At 43.7% G+C, this 21965-nt stretch overlaps 1 protein-coding gene across 1 annotated transcript in view; it reads right to left on the bottom strand.

Annotated features, from left to right (window-relative positions):
• Window positions 1-21965, bottom strand: part of LOC124803401 (facilitated trehalose transporter Tret1-like) — a 56714-nt gene that overhangs the window by 28664 nt on the left and 6085 nt on the right. Inside the window, exons 2-3 of the mRNA XM_047264584.1 lie at window positions 14693-14943; window positions 3372-3544 (exon numbers count right to left, since the gene is read on the bottom strand). Coding sequence (XP_047120540.1) covers window positions 3372-3544; window positions 14693-14943 — 424 coding nt within the window. The remainder of the gene's footprint in view (window positions 1-3371; window positions 3545-14692; window positions 14944-21965) is intronic.

Here is a 21965-nt window from a genome sequence, read left to right as displayed (position 1 = left end):
TTGGCCACAATAATGCGTTCACTATGCTGGTTGTAGTAGCTTACCCACATTCCTATTTTTTTATTTTTTATTCGGTATTAAACCTACTCCTGCATTACCATTATTTGATTTTGTATTTATAAGCCTGTATTAACCTGACCAAAAGTCTTGTTCCTCCTGCCACCGAACTTCACTAATTCCCACTATATCTAACTTTAACCTACCCATTTCCCTTTTTAAATTTTCTAACCTACCTGCCCGATTAAGGGATCTGTCATTCCACGCTCCGATCCGTAGAACGCCAGTTTTCTTTCTCCTGATAACGAAATCTTCCTGAGTAGTCCCCGCCCGGAGATCCGAATGGGGGACTATTTTACCTCCGGAATATTTTACCCAAGTGGACGCCATCATCATTTAATTATACAGTAAAGCTGCATGCCCTCGGGAAAAATTACGGCCGTAGTTTCCCCTTGCTTTCAGCCGTTCGCAGTACCAGCACAGCAAGGCCGTTTTGGTTATTGTTACAAGGCCAGATCAGTCAATCATCCAGACTGTTGCCCTTGCAACTACTGAAAAGGCTGCTGCCCCTCTTCAGGAACCACACGTTTGTCTGGCCTCTCAACAGATACCCCTCCGTTGTGGTTGTACTTACAGTACTGCTATCTGTATCGCTGAGGCACGCAAGCCTCCCCACCAACGGCAATGTCCATGGTTCATGGGCGGGGGGGAGTGGGGGGGTAGTACGTTAAGAAATATGAATGTTTTAGTTGGACCACTTTTTCGCTTTGTGATAGATAGCGCTGTAATAGTCACAAACGTATAAGTACGTGGCATCACGTAACCTTCCGCCAGTGCGGACGGTATTTGCTTCGTCATACATAACCCGAGTTAAAATAGACCGTTTACCAATTGCGGAAAAGGTCGATATCGTGTTGATGTATGGCTACTGTGATCAAAATGCCCAACGGGCGTGTGCTATGTATGCTGCTCGGTATCCTGGACGACATCATCCAAGTGTCCGGACCGTTCGCCGGATAGTTACGTTATTTAAGGAAATTCAGCCACATGTGAAACGTCAACCACGACCTGCAACAAATGATGATGCCCAAGTAGTTGTTTTAGCTGCTGTCGCGGCGAATCCGTACATCAGTAGCAGACAAATTGTACGAGAATCGTGAATCTCAAAAACGTCGGTTTTGAGAATGCTCATCAACATCGATTGCACCCGTACCATATTTCTGTGCACCAGGAATTGCTTGGCGGCTTTATGGGAGGAAGGATAATTGGCCCCCATTTTACCGATGACAATCTAAATGGTGCAACGTATGCTGATTACCTACGTAATGTTCTACCGCTGTTACTACAAGATGTTTCTCTGCATGACAGAATGGCGATGTAGGCCTACTTCCAACATGATGCATGTCCGGCACATAGCTCGCGTGCGGTTGAAGCGGTATTGAATAGCATATTTCATGACAGGTGGATTGGTCTTCGAAACACCATGTCGTTACACGTTTTGCCAAATGCATTGAGGTTGACGGACATCATTTTGAGAATTTATTGCATTAATGTGGTATTTAAAGATAATAATGCTGTAACAGCATGCGTTCTCAGAAATGATAAGTTCACAAGCTTACATGTATCACACTGGAACAAGCGAAATAAAATGTTCAAACGTACCTAAGTTCTGTATTTTAATTTAAAAAACCTACCTGTTACCAACTGTTCGTCTAAAATTGTGAGCCATGTTTTTGTGACTGTTACAGCGCTATCTATCACAAAGCGAAAAAAGTAGGCCAACTAAAACATTCATATTTCTTTACGTACTGCACAAATATGTAATAAAAAATATGGGTTCCTATTTTAAAAAAACGCAGTTGATATCCGTTTGACCTATGGCAGCGCCATCTAGCGGGCCCACCATAGCGCCATCTGGTTTCCCCCTTCTAGTTAGACAAGTTTCGTTTTTTGTAGTTTTTTCGTTTGGTGCTTATTTCATGAGATATTTGGCTCGGTCACTATGAATGTACCACCCTGTATACTGCACTACTGACATCAGATGCGATACCGTTTGACTGCATTTGTCGGTATACTGGATCTCATAGTATTGCCTATACACTGTGCACAACTACTTCAAGAGACGATGTTAATTTTCCAACAAATATCCATGACTATATATTGACTTGCACTACTGCACTGAACAAATTGTGTAAGTGGAAGTTATGATACAAGCAATATTACGCTTTATTCGCTTTGTTGATCTCTTCTGCCCACGTCTCGCTCCTGAACCATTACATATGGAAACATGTCTACAATTCTCTCTTGCATTCGCAGAGCCAGATTTGCACGCGGCGGCCAAAATTGGAACTGTTATCTTATTGCAGAGTAAATCGGTCCCGCATTAATACAGGGTGATTCAAAAAGAATACCACAACTTTAAAAATGTGTATTTAATGAAAGAAACATAATATAACCTTCTGTTATACATGATTACAAAGAGTATTTAAAAAGGTTTTTTTTCACTCAAAAACAAGTTCAGAGATGTTCAATAAGGCCCCCTCCAGACACACGAGAAATATCGACCCGATACTCCAACTCGTTCCACACTCTCTGTAGCATATCAGGCGTAACAGTTTGGATAGCTGCTGTTATTTCTCGTTTCAAATCATCAATGGTGGCTGGGAGAGGTGGCCGAAACACCATATCCTTAACATACCCCCATAAGAAAAAATCGCAGGGGGTAAGATCAGGGCTTCTTGGAGGCCAGTGATGAAGTGCTCTGTCACGGGCTGCCTGGCGGACGATCCATCGCCTCGGGTAGTTGACGTTCAGGTAGTTACGGACAGATAAGTGCCAATGTGGTGGCGCTCCATCCTGCTGAAATATGAAGTGTTGTGCTTCTTGTTCGAGCTGAGGGAACAGCCAATTCTCTAACATCTCCAGATACTGTAGTCCAGTTACAGTAGCACCTTCGAAGAAAAAGGGACCAAAAACTTTATTGGCTGAAATGGCGAACAAATGTACAACTAAATGAAACTTTATAGCTCCCTTAATTCGCCGACAGATAGTGCTTAGCTCTGCCTTTTGTCGTTGCAGAGTTTTAAATTCCTAAAGTTGTGGTATTCTTTTTGAATCACCCTGTACTTTAGCACATCTACCAAGTTTCGCTGCCGTACGTAATATCAGTCCACATTGTACCTTTGTGAGTAACTGCACTTTACTAATGACCACCCTGTATACATAAAGAGCTCCTTTATTTAGCCACTTATGCGGGTTCAGGTCTGACGGAGCAGGGCAGAGTTGTGGAGGAAGGATGGCCACCTGCAGAGGAGGCCGAACGTGTAGGTGATGAAGAGGAGAGAGCAGACAGCTGGAAGGGAAAGCACGCCTACCTGCAGAGGAGGCCGATTATGTAGGCGATGACGAGGAAGGAGCAGAGCGACCCGCGGACTGCGTCCTCCGAGATGTCACGCACGTAGGCGCCGCAGACGACGAAGCCGCCCGCGCCGCTCACGCCCGCCAGCGCCCGAGACACGATCAGCACGGCCACGTGCTGGCCCACCAGCTGCGGGCAGTAGACGGGACCACTGGCTCACAGCTGCGTCAACTGCGCTTCAGCACACTATAAGACTATATTCCAGACAAATGCCTTCAGAAAAGAAAAACTTCCTAATACTTACAAGGGGAGGCCGCCAATTGTGAAATTCAGATTCGATTCGTACTGCGCATAATAAAAGCTCATGGCCAGAGGTGTAAAGTGGCAAAGCACCAAGATGCACTTCCCAGCCGTTGTCGAGAAAACCGACAGTTAAAAGAAACCGTTGCGGTGAAATACTCTCTACGATTAATATTTTTCTACAGGGTCGTGGCGCAGCGGTAAGCGCTCGGGTTCGTAATCCGAAGGTCGCCGGATCGAATCTCGCGCCATGCAACCCTTTTTTTTAGTATTTGTTTTTTGTAATTCAAACATATATATATATATATATATATATATATATATATAATTCCCGGCAATCAGTTGCAACAATTATGCATATAATAAGTTGTTGAAAGTCGTTTGTCGTGGAAAAACTGGCGACTTCGAACATCATTATGTTTTCCGCAAACAAAGTTGTATTTCGCAAATGTTGTTAATTGTCTTCATAATGTCAACCACGTATAGTTAACGGAAGACGTAGAAACGGTATTCCGAAACGAATACGTATAGCGTCAAGTCAAACGTTCGAATTAGAATAGAGACCCCACGAACACAAACTTGCTGCGGCAGGTATGAAATATAAACTCCTTCACTCGCTCGTTACACTTGTAGGACAGATGTTGAATGGGCCGAAACGAGCCGCCGCATAACAGCGTAGTTGCCTGCTAACTTCGAAAGAAGGTAGATGCGGTCCCTAGCGCAACTTATAACATCGTCGAAAATCAGTGCGGGCGGGAGAGTTTTGGTACACCCTGTTAAAAAAACGGAAAAATGGAGGCGGTAAAATTGGAGAGCGATCCGCCTTCACCAACATGCATAAGAATTACAAACAACTAATAATAAAAAAAATTGCATGGCGCGAGATTCGATCCGGCGACCTTCGGATTACGAACCCGAGCGCTCACCGCTGCGCCACGACGCTGTAGAAAAATATTAACTGTAGAGAGTATTTCACCGCAACGGTTTCTTTTGACTGTCGATTTTCTCGACAACGGCTGAGAAGTGCATCTTGGTGCTTTGCCACATTACACCTCTGGCCATGAGCTTTTATTATGCGCAGTATGAATCGAATCTGAATTTCACAATTGGCGGCCTCCCCTTGTTAGATTTATTCCTCAGAGAAGGTGAACCTCTTAGCGAAGATCGCTTGTAATCAATTTTTATTGCTAATTACCGGTTTTCGTTATCATCTTCAGATCTGTGAATGCATTCTTACGCTGTATGATTATTCTCGCACTTGTCAGCCCTTGTAATCTTCGGATTTGTGTCGATGATGTTTCCCAGAAAGTCAGAAGGCATATCGCCAGACTCATACATCCTACACACCAACGTGAATAGTCCCCATCTCAGCCAATGATTTTAGAAACTCAGATTAAATGTTATATACCCGTTCTGCTTTATTTGATCTTATGTCGCCCAAAGCCGTTATAGTACTGGCTCCCCTATATCTTCCCTGTAGACTCCCGTTTCTTGTTCTACCACGTGATCAGATAAGTCCCCGCCTCATAGAGGTCTTCAACGTACTCTTTCCACTTATCCGCTCTCTCCTCTGCGGTTAACAATGCAATTCCCGCTGAGTTCTTAATGTGCACGTACTTTTAGAATCACCGAAGGTTCTTTTGACTTTTCTTTATGCTGTGTCAGTCCTTCAGACAGTCATTTCTTCTTCAGTTTCTTTACATTTTTATGCACCCATTTCGCCTTTTCTGTCCTGAACTTCCTACTTGTTTCATTCGTAAGTGACTTGCATTTCTGTATTCCTGAATTTCGATGGACATTTTTGTACTGCCTTCTTGCGATGGCCAATTAAAGTATTTCTTCCGATTCGTGGTTTCTTCGGAGTTACCTTCCCTGCACGTTCGTTTTCCTTCCCGTGATTGCCCTTTTTAGAGATGTCCAGTCCTCTTCAACTGAACAGTCTACTGGGCTATTCATTATCACAGTATCTATAGTGGCAAAGAACTTCAGTGGCAAGCGTATTTTTTCATTCCTTAGTACTTCTGTATCTCATGTCTTTGCCCATTGTCTGTTCCTAACCGCTCTATTAAACTTCAGCCTGCTGTTCATCATTTAAAAAAAATGGTTCAAATGGCTCTGAGCACTATCGGACTTAACTTCTGAGGTCATCAGTGCCCTAGAACTTAGAACTACTTGAACTTAACTAACCTAAGGATATCACACACATCCATGCCCGAGGCAGGATTCGAACCTGCGACCGCAGTGGTCGCGCGGTTCCAGACTGTAGCGCTTAGAACCGCTCGGTCACACCAGCCGGCTGTTCATCAACACAAAATTGTGATCTGAGTCTATATCTAATCGTGGGTACCTCTCTCAATCCACTGTCTGATTTCGGGACGTATGCCTGTCACTGACGTAGACTAATTGAAATCTCCCTGTGTCTTCCAGCCTTTTCTAAGTATACCTCCTTCTATTGAGATTTTTTGAATAAAGTGTACGCTGTTGCTAGCTGAATTTAATAGCAGAACTCAGTTAATGTTTCTCCTGCCTCGTTCCTACTACCAAGCCCATATTCCCGCGTAGCCTTTCTTTGTATTCCTTCCCCTAGAACCGCACTCTAATCTCCAATGGCTATAACACATTCATCTCCCTTTACATGCTGAATCTCCCGTTCACTGTCCTCTCATACTTGCTGTCTCTTCATCCTCTCCTTTCGACCTGAACTACAGTGGTTGATGTTGGTTTGCTTTCGATTTTGATGAGCGCAAATCTATCACTGAACCATTTAAAGTAACTCACTCTCTGCTCTAGCTTGCTGTTCATAACGAATCCTACCCCTTTACACCGTTTTCTGCTGCTGTAGAATTTCCACTATACTAGCCTGACGAAGAATCCTCGTCTTCTTTCTATTTCAACTTCACTGGCTCCCACCATCTGATTCCACATTCTGGTGAGATTTATGGGACTCCAACCACACGAGCATCCGTTTCGTTAGATGTGCAAAAGAAATTCGATAGGTCACGAGTCCTGACACGTTCATCCTTCTCACAAAGAAACGACATTTAAATGCGATATCTACATGAGAAATAATCTGTGTAGTCTTTAGATAATGCTGCGTGAGATAAATGAAAATATTTACAGACTGAAGCGGGATTGGCCCTTGGTTATGCACATCACGGAATATGGCGGAAAAGGCCTCCTTTCATGTCGATGCAGCACTCTCCTCAATTTATCAGACTGTGAGACATGTGTAGCAGGTCTGACCAGAGGGATGGCAGCAATAGCGTTTTCATTATCTGCTGTAGCTCTTGCAGTCTTTGAGAATTATTTTGGTACACCTGAGCTTTCAATTTATGCCACAGTTACAAATCAGAGGGAGGGATGTGATACGATCGAGGTGGCCAGAAGATTGCACTGTCTCTGCTAATTGTCTTGTCCTGACCGAGCACTTCATATGCTCGTAACAAGATTGTCAAAGAGGTTACGATGTTGCTGCCCCTTGCCAAAAATATGCAAGCAATTGTTCATCTTCAGTCTGGTGAAGGAACCGTGTCACGATGCTGACACCAATATTGCACACTAAACACCAACAAAAGCTCTTAAAAGTAGCATTTTTCTGCTGCATACTGGCGTCTGTTCTGAGGATCTAATTTGCCTCGTGTCCTGACTCCACTCATAAGGCACCGGCAGATCTCAACACGCAAGTTTACGTGCGATCGCCTGAACTCTTACTGAACAGTAAGTCTGTAGGATACGAATATAGGTCCTTATTTGGTAATTTTTCGTAACGACATCTTAATTTCGAGGTGCACAGATAAACAGTTTTTAGGTTTCCTTGGGTTTATCGCCAGGCTTCCCTTCACTAGAGCAGTGTTGCCTGGTGTTACAACTCGTTTCAGATTGTTACCGTGTTCATTCGTCAAAGAGCACGTTTCACGCCATTTTAAGTTTTGCGTAGCAGACTTTGCTGGGCTTTTGCTAAAACACTTCCTCTTCAAAAATTTCATATTGCCACCTTGAGCTCCTGGTAAAATATTTTATTTATACAACCAGTTTCAGTCGTCTGAACATCGTCAGGTTCCTGTATACGAAATAAAATAATACTTAAGTCACATTACAGGCTGAGACTGTTAGGAATTTGTCAGCAACAACACACACGTACTGGAATGTAACGTACTCACACAAAAGTATTCACAGCACCATGTTACGTGAAATACAAAATCGTTATTGTCAGGTGAGAAAATCGTGAATGACACACTGAAAATAAAAGTATACCATAACACAGTGATGTGATTCATTACGAAAACCATATAAGATAGAGACGTAACTGGTTCACATGTGTACCGAGTGACCTGTTATCATATAGTAATATAAACTGCGTCGTCAGTCTATAAAAACAGTGCTAAAACTGTAATCGGCGGTAACGATGTGAAGAGATTCATACCACTCAGGGGCGACTAAGCATCTGGTCACTGTTCACTGGTAGAGCCAAAGATATAGTGACTAGAACTTTACGATTACTAAGCTGCTACGACAAGTTCATGTGACAGTCTTTACAGGTGGTCTGTATGTTGACCAAATGGCAAACTGCGCATGTTACAATAACAGTTGCAGTGACAGAAAACAAAATGCGTAGAAGTAATGGCTTACAGGTACACGAGGATTGATGAGGTAACAGGTAACTTTGTACAACTGTGAACCACTTACGTCTTTATCTTATGTGGTTTTCGTAGTGAGTCACATCACTGTATTATGGTATACTACTATTTTCAGTATTCATGATTTTACCACCTGACAATAACGATTTTGTATTTCGCCTAACATGAAGCTGTGAATACTTTTATGTGAGTGAAATCCCATTACACGTGTGTTGTTGTTAACATTTACAACAAATAACAGATCCGTGACAGTTTAAGTCTGTAATGTTAACTGGGTATTATTTAATTTAGTATTTAGGAACCTGATGATGGTCAGAGGACTGAAACTGGTTGTATAAATATTTTACCAGCAGCTCAAGGTGGTAAATGACTTATATGTAAGAGCTATGGGTCACCACCTTCTGAAAATATAAAACTACTTTCAATCTTTAACTCTTGCAAACCCGTTCTCCATGGATATTGTGTTTAGCATAACACTCGTTTTATTGTCTACACCAGTTCGTACTACACTCAGCTGGTGACTAAACACGCCTGCTCCTCTCAATGACTCAAACATAATGACGCAGCGAAGTACTCGCGGCAGGGCATGCTGTTGTGCATTTGCAGACATGTGACAGCAACCGATTAGAGCATAGAAATTATAGTTTCCAGCACTTTCTGTGATGGGTAGTTCTCCTACTGGCTGACAGGTGTCAGTTCTGCACCAGTCTTATAAATATTTCTGGCGGTTTTATTTGTCCCACCCAGTCTACAGGGTGCAGATGGCACTCCACCAAAATACTCTCTGTGGTTGAGGACAAGAAAACAGTGTTGGTTGCGTTGTTGAAATTGCGGTTCATTTATTGATCAGTGATGTACTTTTAGCCCAAGGCATCTTCAGGTTGGCCTGCATTAAAATGCTATGGAATTAGAAAGGCTTGACCTTACTTTGGGACTGGACGAAATTAAAAATATTAGAAATTGTACTTACCGATAAATGTTGATAAGCAAATTATGGCTATCGATGACAAAACATCGACAAAAATATATTGCCCTCGTCATGTGCAAGAAATATAGTCGAGGCAAATAGTACTATATGCTCCCGTCATGCTATTAAAAAGATAACATCCAGTAACCTTGAAATAAAAGGAATGAATTGAAAGCAAGAACTGCAACCGCTCATTTTCTTGAAAGCTGTAGTCGTGAAGGAGGAAAAAACGGAAAAATGTGCGGAATAATTACCTCACGGGACGTGTAATCTGGTCGAGTGAACACAAGGCTGGATCAGGTCTGTGCACTCTGTCAAATCGTAAACATGCTGAAAGCGTCCTACTACATGTTTCGGCCACAATGGCGTTAGTTTACCATGGGCTAAGAAGCGTTATTTTCAAGAATATTACTTAGAAACTTTTATAAATAAGCAACCACAATGTGTTAAAACATACAGTCTGGGAAACGTGCGTAGTTTACAGCAAGAGTTTCTCGTAGTAGAAATGTGTCACATCTGAAGTACACCAAGATAAAACTTTCTGAAGGTAACTAAGGATGAACTACTATATAATAAATTAATGAAATTACGTGACGTAGCCTAGGAGCATTTATCGCATAGACGGTATTGTTATTCAGATAGCAAAAGAATAGATACAGAGGACAGTTTTAGTTGTACATGGGAGGGCAAACTAACAAGGGAACCTCCCCACCGCACCCCCCTCAGATTTAGTTATAAGTTGGCACAGTGGATAGGCCTTGAAATACTGAACACAGATCAATTGCGAAAACAGGAAGAAGTTGTGTGGAACTGTGAAAAAATAAGCAAAATATACAAACTGAATAGTTCATGGGAAGATAAGCAATATCAAGGATATTTAGATCGCAGGAGCGCCGTGGTCTCGTGGTAACGTGAGCAGCTGCGGAACGGAAGGTCCTTGGATCAAATCTTCCATCGAGTGAAATCTTTAATTTTTTACTTTCAGTTTACGTGACAAACTCTTATGTTTTCATCACTTTTTGTGGGAGTGATTATCACATCCACAAGAAAACCTAAATCGGGCAAGGTAGAAGAATCTTTTTAGCCATTCGCCAAGTGTACAAGTTAGGTGGGTCGACAACATATTCCTGTCATGTGACGCACATGCCGTCACCAGTGTCGTATAGAATATATCAGATGTGTTTTCCTGTGGAGGAATCGGTTGACGTATGACCTTGCGATCAAATGTTTTCGGTTCCCATTGGAGAGGCACGTCCTTTCGTCTACTAATCGCACGGTTTTGCGATGCGGTCGCAAAACACAGACACTAAACTTATTACAGTGAACAGAGACGTCAATGAACGAACGAACAGATAATAACTATGCAAAAATAAAGAAAGTAAAATTTTCACTCGAGGGAGGACTTGAACCGAGGACCTCTCATTCCGCAGCAGCTCACGCTACCAAGAGACCACGCCTCTCCTGTGCTCAGATTATCCATTATGTTGCCTATGTGTCCATGGACTACTCAGTTTGTATATTTTGCTTATTTTTTCACAGTTCCACACAACTTTTTCCTGTTTTCTCAATTGATCTGTGTTCAGTTTATCAAGGCCTATCCACTGTGCCAACTTATAACTAAATCTGACGGGGGTGCGATGGGGGGGTTCCCTTGTAAGTGGAAACTAGTCCATGAGTAGAACTATCTGAATGCTAGATAAATAGGAATATAAGTACAGGAGAGTATAGATATAGATGTACATTCGTGGACTGAGTTATAGCGCCGATACAGAGGCAATCAAACTAAATCTTGAATTACGCTGAAATAGGGTAAGAAACACTGTAGGCCCGACTTATACAAAACATAAAATTGACAGGACTGCATAGCCCAGTAAGAATGAGAACTAGTCATATAAGTAAAGACGTAAATACTACGGAACTGAATATCAATGAACACTAGGTAAGCTAACAGTGCTATTTTGGGACGATGTGCCGTAATCGGCGTTTCTACCCCTCTGCTTTGATACTCTTCAGGATCTTGTGGTGTTGACTGTAAACTGGGCACTGTCGGAGACCAGTGTCGCGTTCTCATATTAAGAGGAGTTCTCTAGCGCTTGAACTGGGGAAGTTACCGTTTGTTTCTGCGTTCACAGATCATATAAAGCAGAATCCTAAGAAAATCTGGTGGTCAGACCACTGTCTTCAGTCAAAACAAAGTAAAAGAATTTTCCGATAGAAAACGGATGCAATTGCCTCCACACTGTGGCCGTCTGTGAAGTGATGTGTGGTTGCGGCAAAGAGTATACAGGTGAAACGGGAAGGACTGTTAAAGAACATATTAAGGAATAGGAACGCCACACGCGGCTGAAACGAAGCATGAAATCGATGGTAGCGGAACATCAAGGGAAATCTGGCCTTGCCACAGATTTCGATAAGATACGTGTGCTGGCTAAGGAAATCAACATTTACCAAAGAAAAGTCCGGGAAGCAATAGAAATTTCCAAGAACGCATGTAACTTCAATAGAAAGGACGGGTAGGTTTCCGACATTGTTGTTCCCATCCATCACATAGCGGCGTGCGAGGAACACAAACCGCGCCCTGAAGCAACATCCGCGGACAATAACATTTTGGATAAACTTTTTCCCTCTCGTGCCCTGTCTGTTTCAGTTCTAGCCAATGTTACGTGCACACCGACTGCAGCAGGAGGAATTTTAACCAATAACTGTTTTCCAGCATAAAAGCGGGAAAAATCCATTTCTAACTAATGACGCTGGCACAGGAGTTTTAGCCAGTAGCCCCATTCTTGGACGTTAGCGCGGGAAATCTTCTCCTACTACACAGTGACGGTCAGCTAGCAATGATAGCCCAAGAATTTTGCCCAATAACCCCAATTCTCCGGCACAAGTATAGGAAACTCAGAGGCCCATAGACACGGGTTCCCAGGTAGATGCCGTGTTTCTTGACTTCCGCAAGGTGTATGAAACAGTTCCCCACAGTCGTTTAATGAACAAAGTAAGAGCATATGGACTATCAGAACAATTGTGTGATTGGATTGAAGAGTTGCTAGATATCAGAACGCAGCATTTCATTCTCAGTGGAGATAAGTCTTCCGATGTAAGAGTGATTTCAGGTGTGCAGCAGGGGACTGTCGTAGGACCGTTGCTATTCACAATATATGTAAATGACCTTGTGGATAACATCGGAGGTTCACTGAGGCTTTTTGAGTATGATTCTGTAGTATATCGAGAGGTTGTAACAATGGAAAATTGTACTGAAATGCAGGAGGATCAGCAACGATTTGACGCATGGTGCAGGTTCAAAATCGTTCAAATGGCTCTGAGCACTATGGGATTTAACTGCTGAGGTCATCAGTCCCCTAGAACTTAGAACTACTTAAACCTAACTAACCTGAGGACAGCACACACATCCATGCCCGAGGCAGGATTCGAACCTGCGACCGCAGCGGTCGCGCGGTTCCACACTGTAGTGCCTAGAACCGCTTGGCCACTCTGGCCGGCCATGGTACAGGGAATGGCAATTGAATCTCAATGTAGACAAATGTAATATGCAGCGGATACATAGAACGAAAGATCCTTTATCATTTAGCTGCAATATAGCAGGTCACCAAATGGAAGCAGTTAATTCCATAAATTGTCTGGGAGCAGGCATTAGGAGCGATTTAAAATGGAATGACACTATAAAATTAATCGTCGGTAAAGCAGATGCCAGACTGAGATTCATTGGAAGAATCGTAAGGCAATGCAATCCGAAAACAAAGGAAGTAGGTTACAGTACACTTGTTCGCCCACTGCTTGAATACTGCTCACCGGTGTGGGATCCGTACCGGATAGGGTTGATAGAAGAGATAGAGAAGATGCAATGGAGAGCGGTGCGCTTCGTTACAGGATCGTTTGGTAATCGCAAAAGAGTTACGGAGATGATAGATAAACTCCAGTGGGAGACTCTGCAGGAGAGACGCTCAGTAGCTCGGTAGGGGCTTTTGTTGAAGTTTCGAGAACATACCTTCACCGACGAGTCAAGCAGTATACAGGGTGTTACAAAAAGGTACGACCAAACTTTCAGGAAACATTCCTCACTCACAAATAAAAAAAAGATGTTATGTGGACATGGGTCCGGGAACGCTTAATTTCCATGTTAGATCTCATTTTAGTTTCGTCCACCTACGCTCAATGGAGCACGTTATCATGATTTCATACGGGACACTCTACCTGTGCTGCTAGAACATGTGCGTTCACAAGTACGACGCAACATGTAGTTCATGCGCGATGGAGCTCCTGCACATTTCAGTCGAAGTGTTCGAACGCATCTCAGTAACAGATTCGGTGACCGATGGATTGGTAGAGGCGGACCAATTCCATGGCCTCCACGCTCTCCTGACCTCAACCCTCTTGACTTTCATTTATGGGGGCATTTGAAAGCTCTTGTCTACGCAACCCCGATACCAAATGTAGAGACTCTTCGTGCTCGTATTGTGGACGGCTGTGATACAACACACCATTCTCCAGGGCTGCATCAGCGCATTCGGGATTCGATGAGCCGGAGGGCGGATGCATGTATCCTCGCTAACGGAGGACATTTTGAAATTTTCCTGTAACAAAGTGTTTGAAATCACGCTGGTACGTTCTGTTGCTGTGTGTTTCCATTCCATGATTAATGTGATTTGAAGAGAAGTAATAAAAAGAGCTCTGACATGGATAGTATGCGTTTCCGGACACATGTCCACATAACATAATTTCTTTCTTTGTGTGTGAGGAATGTTTCCTGAAAGTTTGGCCGTACCTTTTTGCAACACCCTGTATTGCTCCCTCCTAAGTATATCTCGCGAAATGAGGATAAAATCAGAGAGATTAGAGGCCACACAGAGGCACACCGACAATCTTTCTTTCCACGAACAATGAGAGACTGGAACAGAAGGGAGAACCGATAGAGGTACTCAAAGTACCCTCCGCCACACACTGTCAGGTGGCTTGTAGAGTACGGATGTAGATGTAGAAAACTCCCATTATAAGTGAAGGCGACACTGGTCTCTGACTGCACCCAGTCTACAGTCGACACCACACGATCCTGAAGAGCCGGCCGGTGCGGACGAGCGGTTCTAGGCGCTTCAGTCTGGAACCGCGCGACCGCTACGGTCGCAGTTTCGAATCCTGCCTCGGGCATGGATGTGTGTGATGTCCTCAGGTTAGTTAGGTTTAAGTTGTTCTAACTTCTAGGGGACTGATGACCTCAGATGTTAAGTCCCATAGTGCTCAGAGAAGTTTGAACCATTTTTTGATCCTGAAGATGACACCAGCAGAGGGGTCGAAACGCCGATTGTTTGAAGAAATACGTCGCAGCCCAACAACCCAGATGATTTTAACTTCAGTTTAACATTTGTAGTGTGCCGCCGTCACACAGTTGTAACGTTACCGGCGGGCGGTATGGATACTCACGATGAGCACCCAGCTGCCGAGCATGAGGGCGGCGGCGAGGAAGGCGGACGGCTTGCAGCCGTAGCGCGCCACGCAGAGCCCGAACAGCGGCGTGCCCACGGTGCCCGTCAGCGTGCTGACGGCGCCCACCCACGAGCCCTCCTCCACCGTCAGCGGCACCCCCAGCGGGGAGGCGTCCGACTGCAGCAGCGGCAGCGCCGACGACGTCCACCCGGCCACCACCCCGAACAGCATGCAGCACGACACGTCCACTGCAAACCACGCCGCAAGGCGTCTGTACTCGTCCGTCTATGTCTGAGACCGTCACAGTACAACGAGACCACTCTGCCTTCGTACACAGCCAGATACGTCGGTAAAACTGTGACGAAAGGTGAATGATCCCATCTATGGTGAACTATGGGGGACTCTACGGCCAATATACGAGGGGCGTTCAATAAGCAATACTTTTTCCGGCCAGTTTAGGTTGAAAAATGTGGAATTTGCTGTGGGACATCGTGGAATACACTACTGTCCATTAAAATTGTTACACCAAGAAGAAATGCAGATGATAAACGTGTATTCATTCGGCAAATATATTATACTACAGTTGACATGTGATTACATTTTCACGCAGTTTGGGTGCATAGAACCTCAGAAATCAGTACCCAGAACAACCACCTCTGGCCGTAATAACGGCCTTGATACGCCTGGGCATTGAGTCAGAACTAGGATGCCGTGTACAGGTACAGCTGCCCATGCACCTTCAATACGATACCACAGTTCATCAAGAGTAGTGACTGGCGTATTGTGACGAGCCAGTTGCTCGGCCACCATTGACCAGACGTGTTCAATTAGTGAGAGATCTAGAGAATGTGCTGGCCAGGGCAGCAGTCGAACATTTTCTGTATCCAGAAAGGCCCGTACAGGACCTGCAACATGCGGTCGTACATTATCCTCCCGAAATGTAGTGTTTCGCAGGGATCGAATGAAAAGTAGAGCCACGGGTCGTAACACATCTGAAATGTAAAGTCCACTGTTCAAAGTGCCGTTAATGCGAACAAGAGGTGACCGAGTCGTGTAACCAATGGCACCCCGTACCATTACGCCAGATGATACGCCAGTATGGCGATGACAAACACGCGCTTCCAATGTGCGTTCACCGCGATGTCGCCAAACACGGATGTGACCATCATTATGCCTTAAACAGAACCTGGATTCATCCGAAAAAATGACGTTTTGCCATTCGTGCACCCAGGTTCGTCGTTGAGTACACCATCGTATGCACTCCTGTCTGTGATGCTGCATAAGGGGTATCCGCAGGCATGGTCTCCGAGCTGATAGTCCATGCTGCCCCAAACGTCGTCGAACTGTTCGTGCAGATGATTGTTGTGTTGCAAACGTCCCCATCTGTTGACTCAGGGATCGAGACGTGGCTGCACGATCCGTTACAGCCATGCGGATAAGATGCCTGTCATCTCGACTGCTAGTGATACGAGTTCGTTGGGATCCAGAAAGGCGTTCCGTATTACCCTCCTGAACCCACTGATTCCATATTCTGCTAACAGTCATTGGATCTCGACCAACGCGAGCAGCAATGTCGCGATACGGTAAACCGTAATCGCGATAGGCTACAATCAGCCCTTTATCAAATTCGGGAACGTGATGGTACGTCTTTCTCCTCCTTACACGAGCCATCACAACAACGTTTCACCAGACAACGCCGGTCAAGTGCTGTTTGTGTATGAGAAATCGGTTGGAAGCTGTCCTCATGTCGGCACTTTGTCGCCACCGGCGCCAACCTTGTGTGAATGCTCTGAAAAGCTAATCATTTGCATATCACAGCATCTTCTTCCTGTCGGTTAAATTTCGCGTCTGTAGCACGTCATCTTCGTGGTGTAGAAATTTTAATGGCTAGTAGTGTATTACCGCTACAGCTCCTAAGGTCTTATGAAGTTCCGATACGACACAGCGCTATAAGTAGCCTTGAGGAGACATCTGTAAGAGAGGTGCGATCCAAGCAGAGAGCTGTAACTGAGTTTCTTTTGGAGGAAAACCAGAGCATCATAGACATTCATAGGCGCTTGCAGAATGTCGACCGGGTCCATGGCAGTGAACAAAGAACGTGAACTCGCTGGATGAGGCATCTGTCATTATTGCAACTAGGACGCGCAAGCCTGTCCTATCTCCGGCACACCTGTGACCCCTGCAAAGTTAGAATGTACGGACATTCTCATTCCAGGTGATTGACAGATCACAATAAAACACCTCGCCACACAGCTTGACATCTCTGTTGGTACTGCTGACACACCCATAAACCAGAAACCAGTTGAAATACTCAAAGTTGTGTGCCCTCTGGGTCCCCGCCAGCTACCAATAGACCATAGCGAGCATCGAAGGATCATCTGTGTCGAATTGCCTGCACGTTACAAGTCTGATCGTGACAGGTAGTTTGTCACAAAACGTAACTGGACTGATGGTTCAAATGGCTCAGGGCACTATGGGACTTAACATCTGAGGTCATCAGTCCCCTAGAACTTAGAACTACTTAAACCTAACTAACCTAAGGACATCACACACATCCATGCCCGAGGCAGGATTCAAACCTGCGTCCGTAGCGGTCGCGCGGTTCCAGACCTAAGCGCCTAGAACCGTTCGGCCACACCGGCCGGCTAACTGGAATCATCTTATTCGTCTACCCTACAGGCTAGATCTCACACCTTCCGACTTCCATCTGTTTCGCCCTATGAAGGATGCACTCCACGGGAAGGAGTACGGGGACGATGGGGAGATTATTGATTGGGAGATAACTAATGCAGCAAGATGTTGGCACTGACATTAACCAGTAGAATGGTGCCATGCAGGCGTACATGCCCTTCCAGTAAGGTGGCGTCAGGCCGTCTTATTGAATAGAGATTATTTTGAAAAATAGAGCAGAGGAGTGGGTAATAACGTGGTGTATAGGAATCTGGTTTCAACCAGATTTTAAAAAAATGTGTTGCGTTACTTATTGAATGCCCCTCTTATTTCGAAAGATGCAGATCTTAATCAAGGGCTCAAGAGGTGACGCTAGAACAGCCAACGGACTCGCTCTCAGTTATACCGAGAATGTATAGAGTGAAAAAGAAATCACGCAAAGAAGGCCTCTGTTAGGCGACCGTTTTTTGTTCAAAAACGTTCCCATAAAGTATATAAAATCAGAATACAGAGACCCACTAGATTCGAATAAGTAATCGACACTGCAAAATGTAATTCATACCAGTACTAGCGATTGCCAGTAATGAATGGTCTTAATTTACATTTTTTTCGAATTTGTATGCTTTCATAAGTAAGAGGACATTCGTGTGACGTGACAACGCTCGAGCGAACAGCAGAGTCTTATAGGCAACCGGAGAAAGCACCCTCGGAGCAGTTTTCAGCAGGACGGACCCGAAGGGGTGGAGGTCAGTGCAGGCAGTCCACCCAACTCTCTTTAGTATAACCACACTTTGAGTGCCGGACGCACAATAGGCAACACAGTTACAAACTCCTGCGGCATAAGGGCTTCAGAAGTCACCGGTTTACAGCCCGGTAGTAGAATGAGAAGAAACTCTGTGTTTACGTAGGTCCAGGTAGGCACTAATGTGCACAAAATGTAGAAAGTTTCTTTGGAATGCAGCGGGTGGTATAGGAAACATCTAGGAAATAGAGTGAGAATCTGCAGTTCGTGGCGCCTTTGGAAGAGTGAGATTTTTAAGGATTTGTTTTGCCATGTTTTACTTATACCATTCCTTGTTGACTACACGTTGCCTACGATTCACCGTTCGTAAAATCTGTTATTTATGTTTAGGTTTATTTAACAATTTTCCTTGAATCATAGGTAAACTATTGCTATACTGCCCTGCTTCTCTGCTGATATGCTACACAGTTGTGTAAATAAGTCGGAAAGTGCTCTGTTCCTTGAAAATGCAGTCTCTTGAAACACACTAAACAGTTACGTTGTTCAGTAACGGAACGCGTACGATTCTGCAAATATTAAGTTGAAGCTGTGGCTGCAGTCTCAAATCCCCCCCCCCCCCCCCCCCGACCTACTCTTGGCTCTCTCACTCTCTCTCTTTCTCTCTCTGTCTCTCTCTCTCTCTCTCTCTCTCTCTATCTAGCTCTCTCTCCTATCAGTCTCTTTCTCTCCGTGTATGTTTTTATGTTTTGCTGTAAGTATATAGCCCCACATCACTATTAACGGTCGTAAGACTATTTTAGATTTAGTTTTCTTACCATAGACGCAAAAATGAGGTGACTCTCGTAGGTGTGGGCCATGTCAGAAAGTGTAACATAAAAAACATAGAACGTTTGAATATAATACGTACTTCCCTGATCATTTATCAATAGCTTGTCAGAATATACGAAATCATTACAGTAAACGGGAAATGATAATATTTACAGAATTTATACACTATCAGAACGAAACATAGTTAGGCACTTTTAATAAATTTATCATACACAAAATATCTTAATTGACTGTAGTGATCAAATGCTGTCAAAACTCAGATCCAACAGAAGTTTTTCCTCAAGCAGGTCTATCACTCCTTGTTAAGATATTCATCTCTGGAGTAGGAGGAGTTTCGTAACAAAAAGCCTATCAAACCCAGTTTAAACTGTGTTTTATCTGGAACCAAGTTTTTTATGGTGACTGGTAATTTATTGAAAACGTATGCTCCTGAATATTGGATCCCTATTTCGACCACGGTAAATGATTTTAGGTCTTTATGTAGATTGTTCTTCTTCCTAGTATGATATTATGTATTGAGCTAGTGTCCTACTACAAATTTACTGATTCGTCTGAAATTACTCCTGATGCTGTAGAAAACTTCTCGACACAGATATTTTTTCGTATACGCCTTTAATGTCTACCATGAACAGGGCACATTATTTTTGCTGCCTCGTAACAAACGCATGACAAATATTCTTATCAACATAACCATTTCTAGTTGATTGTATAGTTACCTAGAGAAGGATTGCAGAAATAAAAAAGGACACTACATCTTATGTGTGACCTATGATCGTGACCCTCAGTACCAAGTGTGTATTCGGTGCACGTAGTGTGCCTCCACTGACAAGAATGTGATAGCTATGATGTTCAGCAGAACTGATGCGAGCTTGAGACATGAGCTGTGTCCTGTTTGGAATGTCACAGCTGACGTATTTCTCAGCTTTTTGATATTACATGACAACAGTGCCTAAGGACGGAATAGGCCAGTCGTGGGGTTGAAGAGGAGACATTTACCCTTGATTAACGTTCCTATTTGGACCCTTGTAGAGTCCTGCTTGTCTGTACGCTCTGCGATATGTTTTTACGTTGTAGGGAGTACGCGGAACGCTCGCTTGTGTCGCTTATAGCGAGGAAAAAAGTTTTATGATATGGCTGCTTGTATGTTAAAACAATAATGGAAACGCTACTAGTAGTAACAGTTCTGTCGAATGAATGTTTCATTTTCCTCGTATCATTTAATTTTTGTAAATCGCTGCCTTTTATCTGCACAGCAGGGATATAAATGGCAAAGGTGAAGGTGACAAAGAATACTAGAAGCAGAACAGTGAGGTGTTTAACTTCAGTGACGCGATAGTGGATAAAGTGAAAGAATTACGTGGGATTGTAGGCTTTCTCGGCAAATTTCATTTATGTAATCTTGTCAGGTTATCTGCAGAGTAGTGGCATCTTGTTGTCGCAACATTCCGATAAGGCTGCTATTCGTCATCTTCAGGTGAAGTAAAACTGCACTAGATGGCCTAGGTGAAAAAGGTATCAGGAATAGACTGGTGCAGGAGAAGAAAGACTTCTTCAACAAAAGTGCGCTACTGGTGTGAAGTATTGATACGGAAATGAAGAAGGATTTTGAAAATGTACATTTCTTTTCGCCGTTTGTAATAACGGTGAATATTTGTGTGTGTGTGATTGTCGTGTAGAAAATAAGTTAGTCCTATTACTGATTAGTGCATCGGGATCGATAGGTGGAAATTTATTGTTAGGGAAGGAAAAACTGGAGTACCGTCTCTCGTGTAAAGGGGGTGGTTAACGTGTATAGGAGGTGGTTAGCGCGCCTAAGCACGAGGTTCAAGGGAGGAACGGCCGGCAGTCAGTCACTAGCTTTTAGACTGTCAGTGCCTTGGAGCGGAAGAGAGGATAAGCTTTTGAAAAGTTACTGGAAATAAGCTCCGGACGGACATGTAATAGGAGTACTGCAGCACGGCGTGTTTCAGCAGTGCCTTACAGTGTTTCTGCTTGGAAGGAACAATTATATTAGAGCAATTTGTAAGCGAACAATGATTATGCAGTACCGTCCTGTACGGTAACAACTGCAGCTCAACGTATCGCTTGTACTGTTTTACTACATTTGTAAATGTATACAATCGGTATCTCATCCGCTGCGATTTAATACATTTCTTGGAATTTAATCTTCGGGTGTTCCAGGATAGTTTATCTGCATCTTCATGAATACTCCGCAAATCACATTGTAAATGTATAGATGTGATAGTTATTGACTTTAGTCACGTATTGTGTACTAGAATCCTGTTCCTAATCCCGAAAGTTATCTGAGAGTCAATAACTTTGAATGTACCCATAAGGAGCCTATTTCCAGAATTAACTTTTGCTCTAAAGTGAAATGTGTGCTCATATGAGACTCCATATGTGTGTCGCATCGGGATTCAAACTGGAGAGCTTCACCATTCTCGTGCATGTGCCCTATCAACTGAGCTACCCATGCACGACTCACCTTCCATCCTCACAGGTTTATTTCTGCCAGTATCTCATCTCCTACCTTCCTAACTTCAAAGAAGTTTTACTAAAGAGCTGTTTGATTTTGTGAATAATAATAACTTAGAGCTAAAAATAGGAGTAATATCACTAATAAAGTTAATTAAAGATTTTGTTTCTTAAATTGCATTATCAGAACCGAACATTTCCTTGTTGATGGAAATAAAATAATATTTCAGTTTCAACAAGTCAGCATTTTATTTCAGTTTCAACATTTCGTTGACAGGGAACAGCAATTTCATTCAAATTCAAAAAATGGTTCAAATGGCTCTGAGCACTATGGGACTCAACTGCTGGGGTCATTAGTCCCCTAGAACTTAGAACTAGTTAAACCTAACTAACCTAAGGACATCACAAACAGCCATGCCCGAGGCAGGATTCGAACCTGCGACCGAAGCGGTCTCGCGGTTCCAGACTGCAGCGCCTTTAACCGCACGGCCACTTCGGCCGGCTCATTCAAATTCCTTAAATCGTTTATTAATGGTTCTGTCAACAGTTGCAGTA

This window comes from Schistocerca piceifrons, chromosome 6 (assembly GCF_021461385.2).
Source record: "Schistocerca piceifrons isolate TAMUIC-IGC-003096 chromosome 6, iqSchPice1.1, whole genome shotgun sequence".
Taxonomy (NCBI): Eukaryota; Metazoa; Arthropoda; class Insecta; order Orthoptera; family Acrididae; genus Schistocerca; species Schistocerca piceifrons.
Note: the sequence above shows the minus strand (reverse complement) of the source record. Positions and strands in the feature narration are given on the sequence as shown.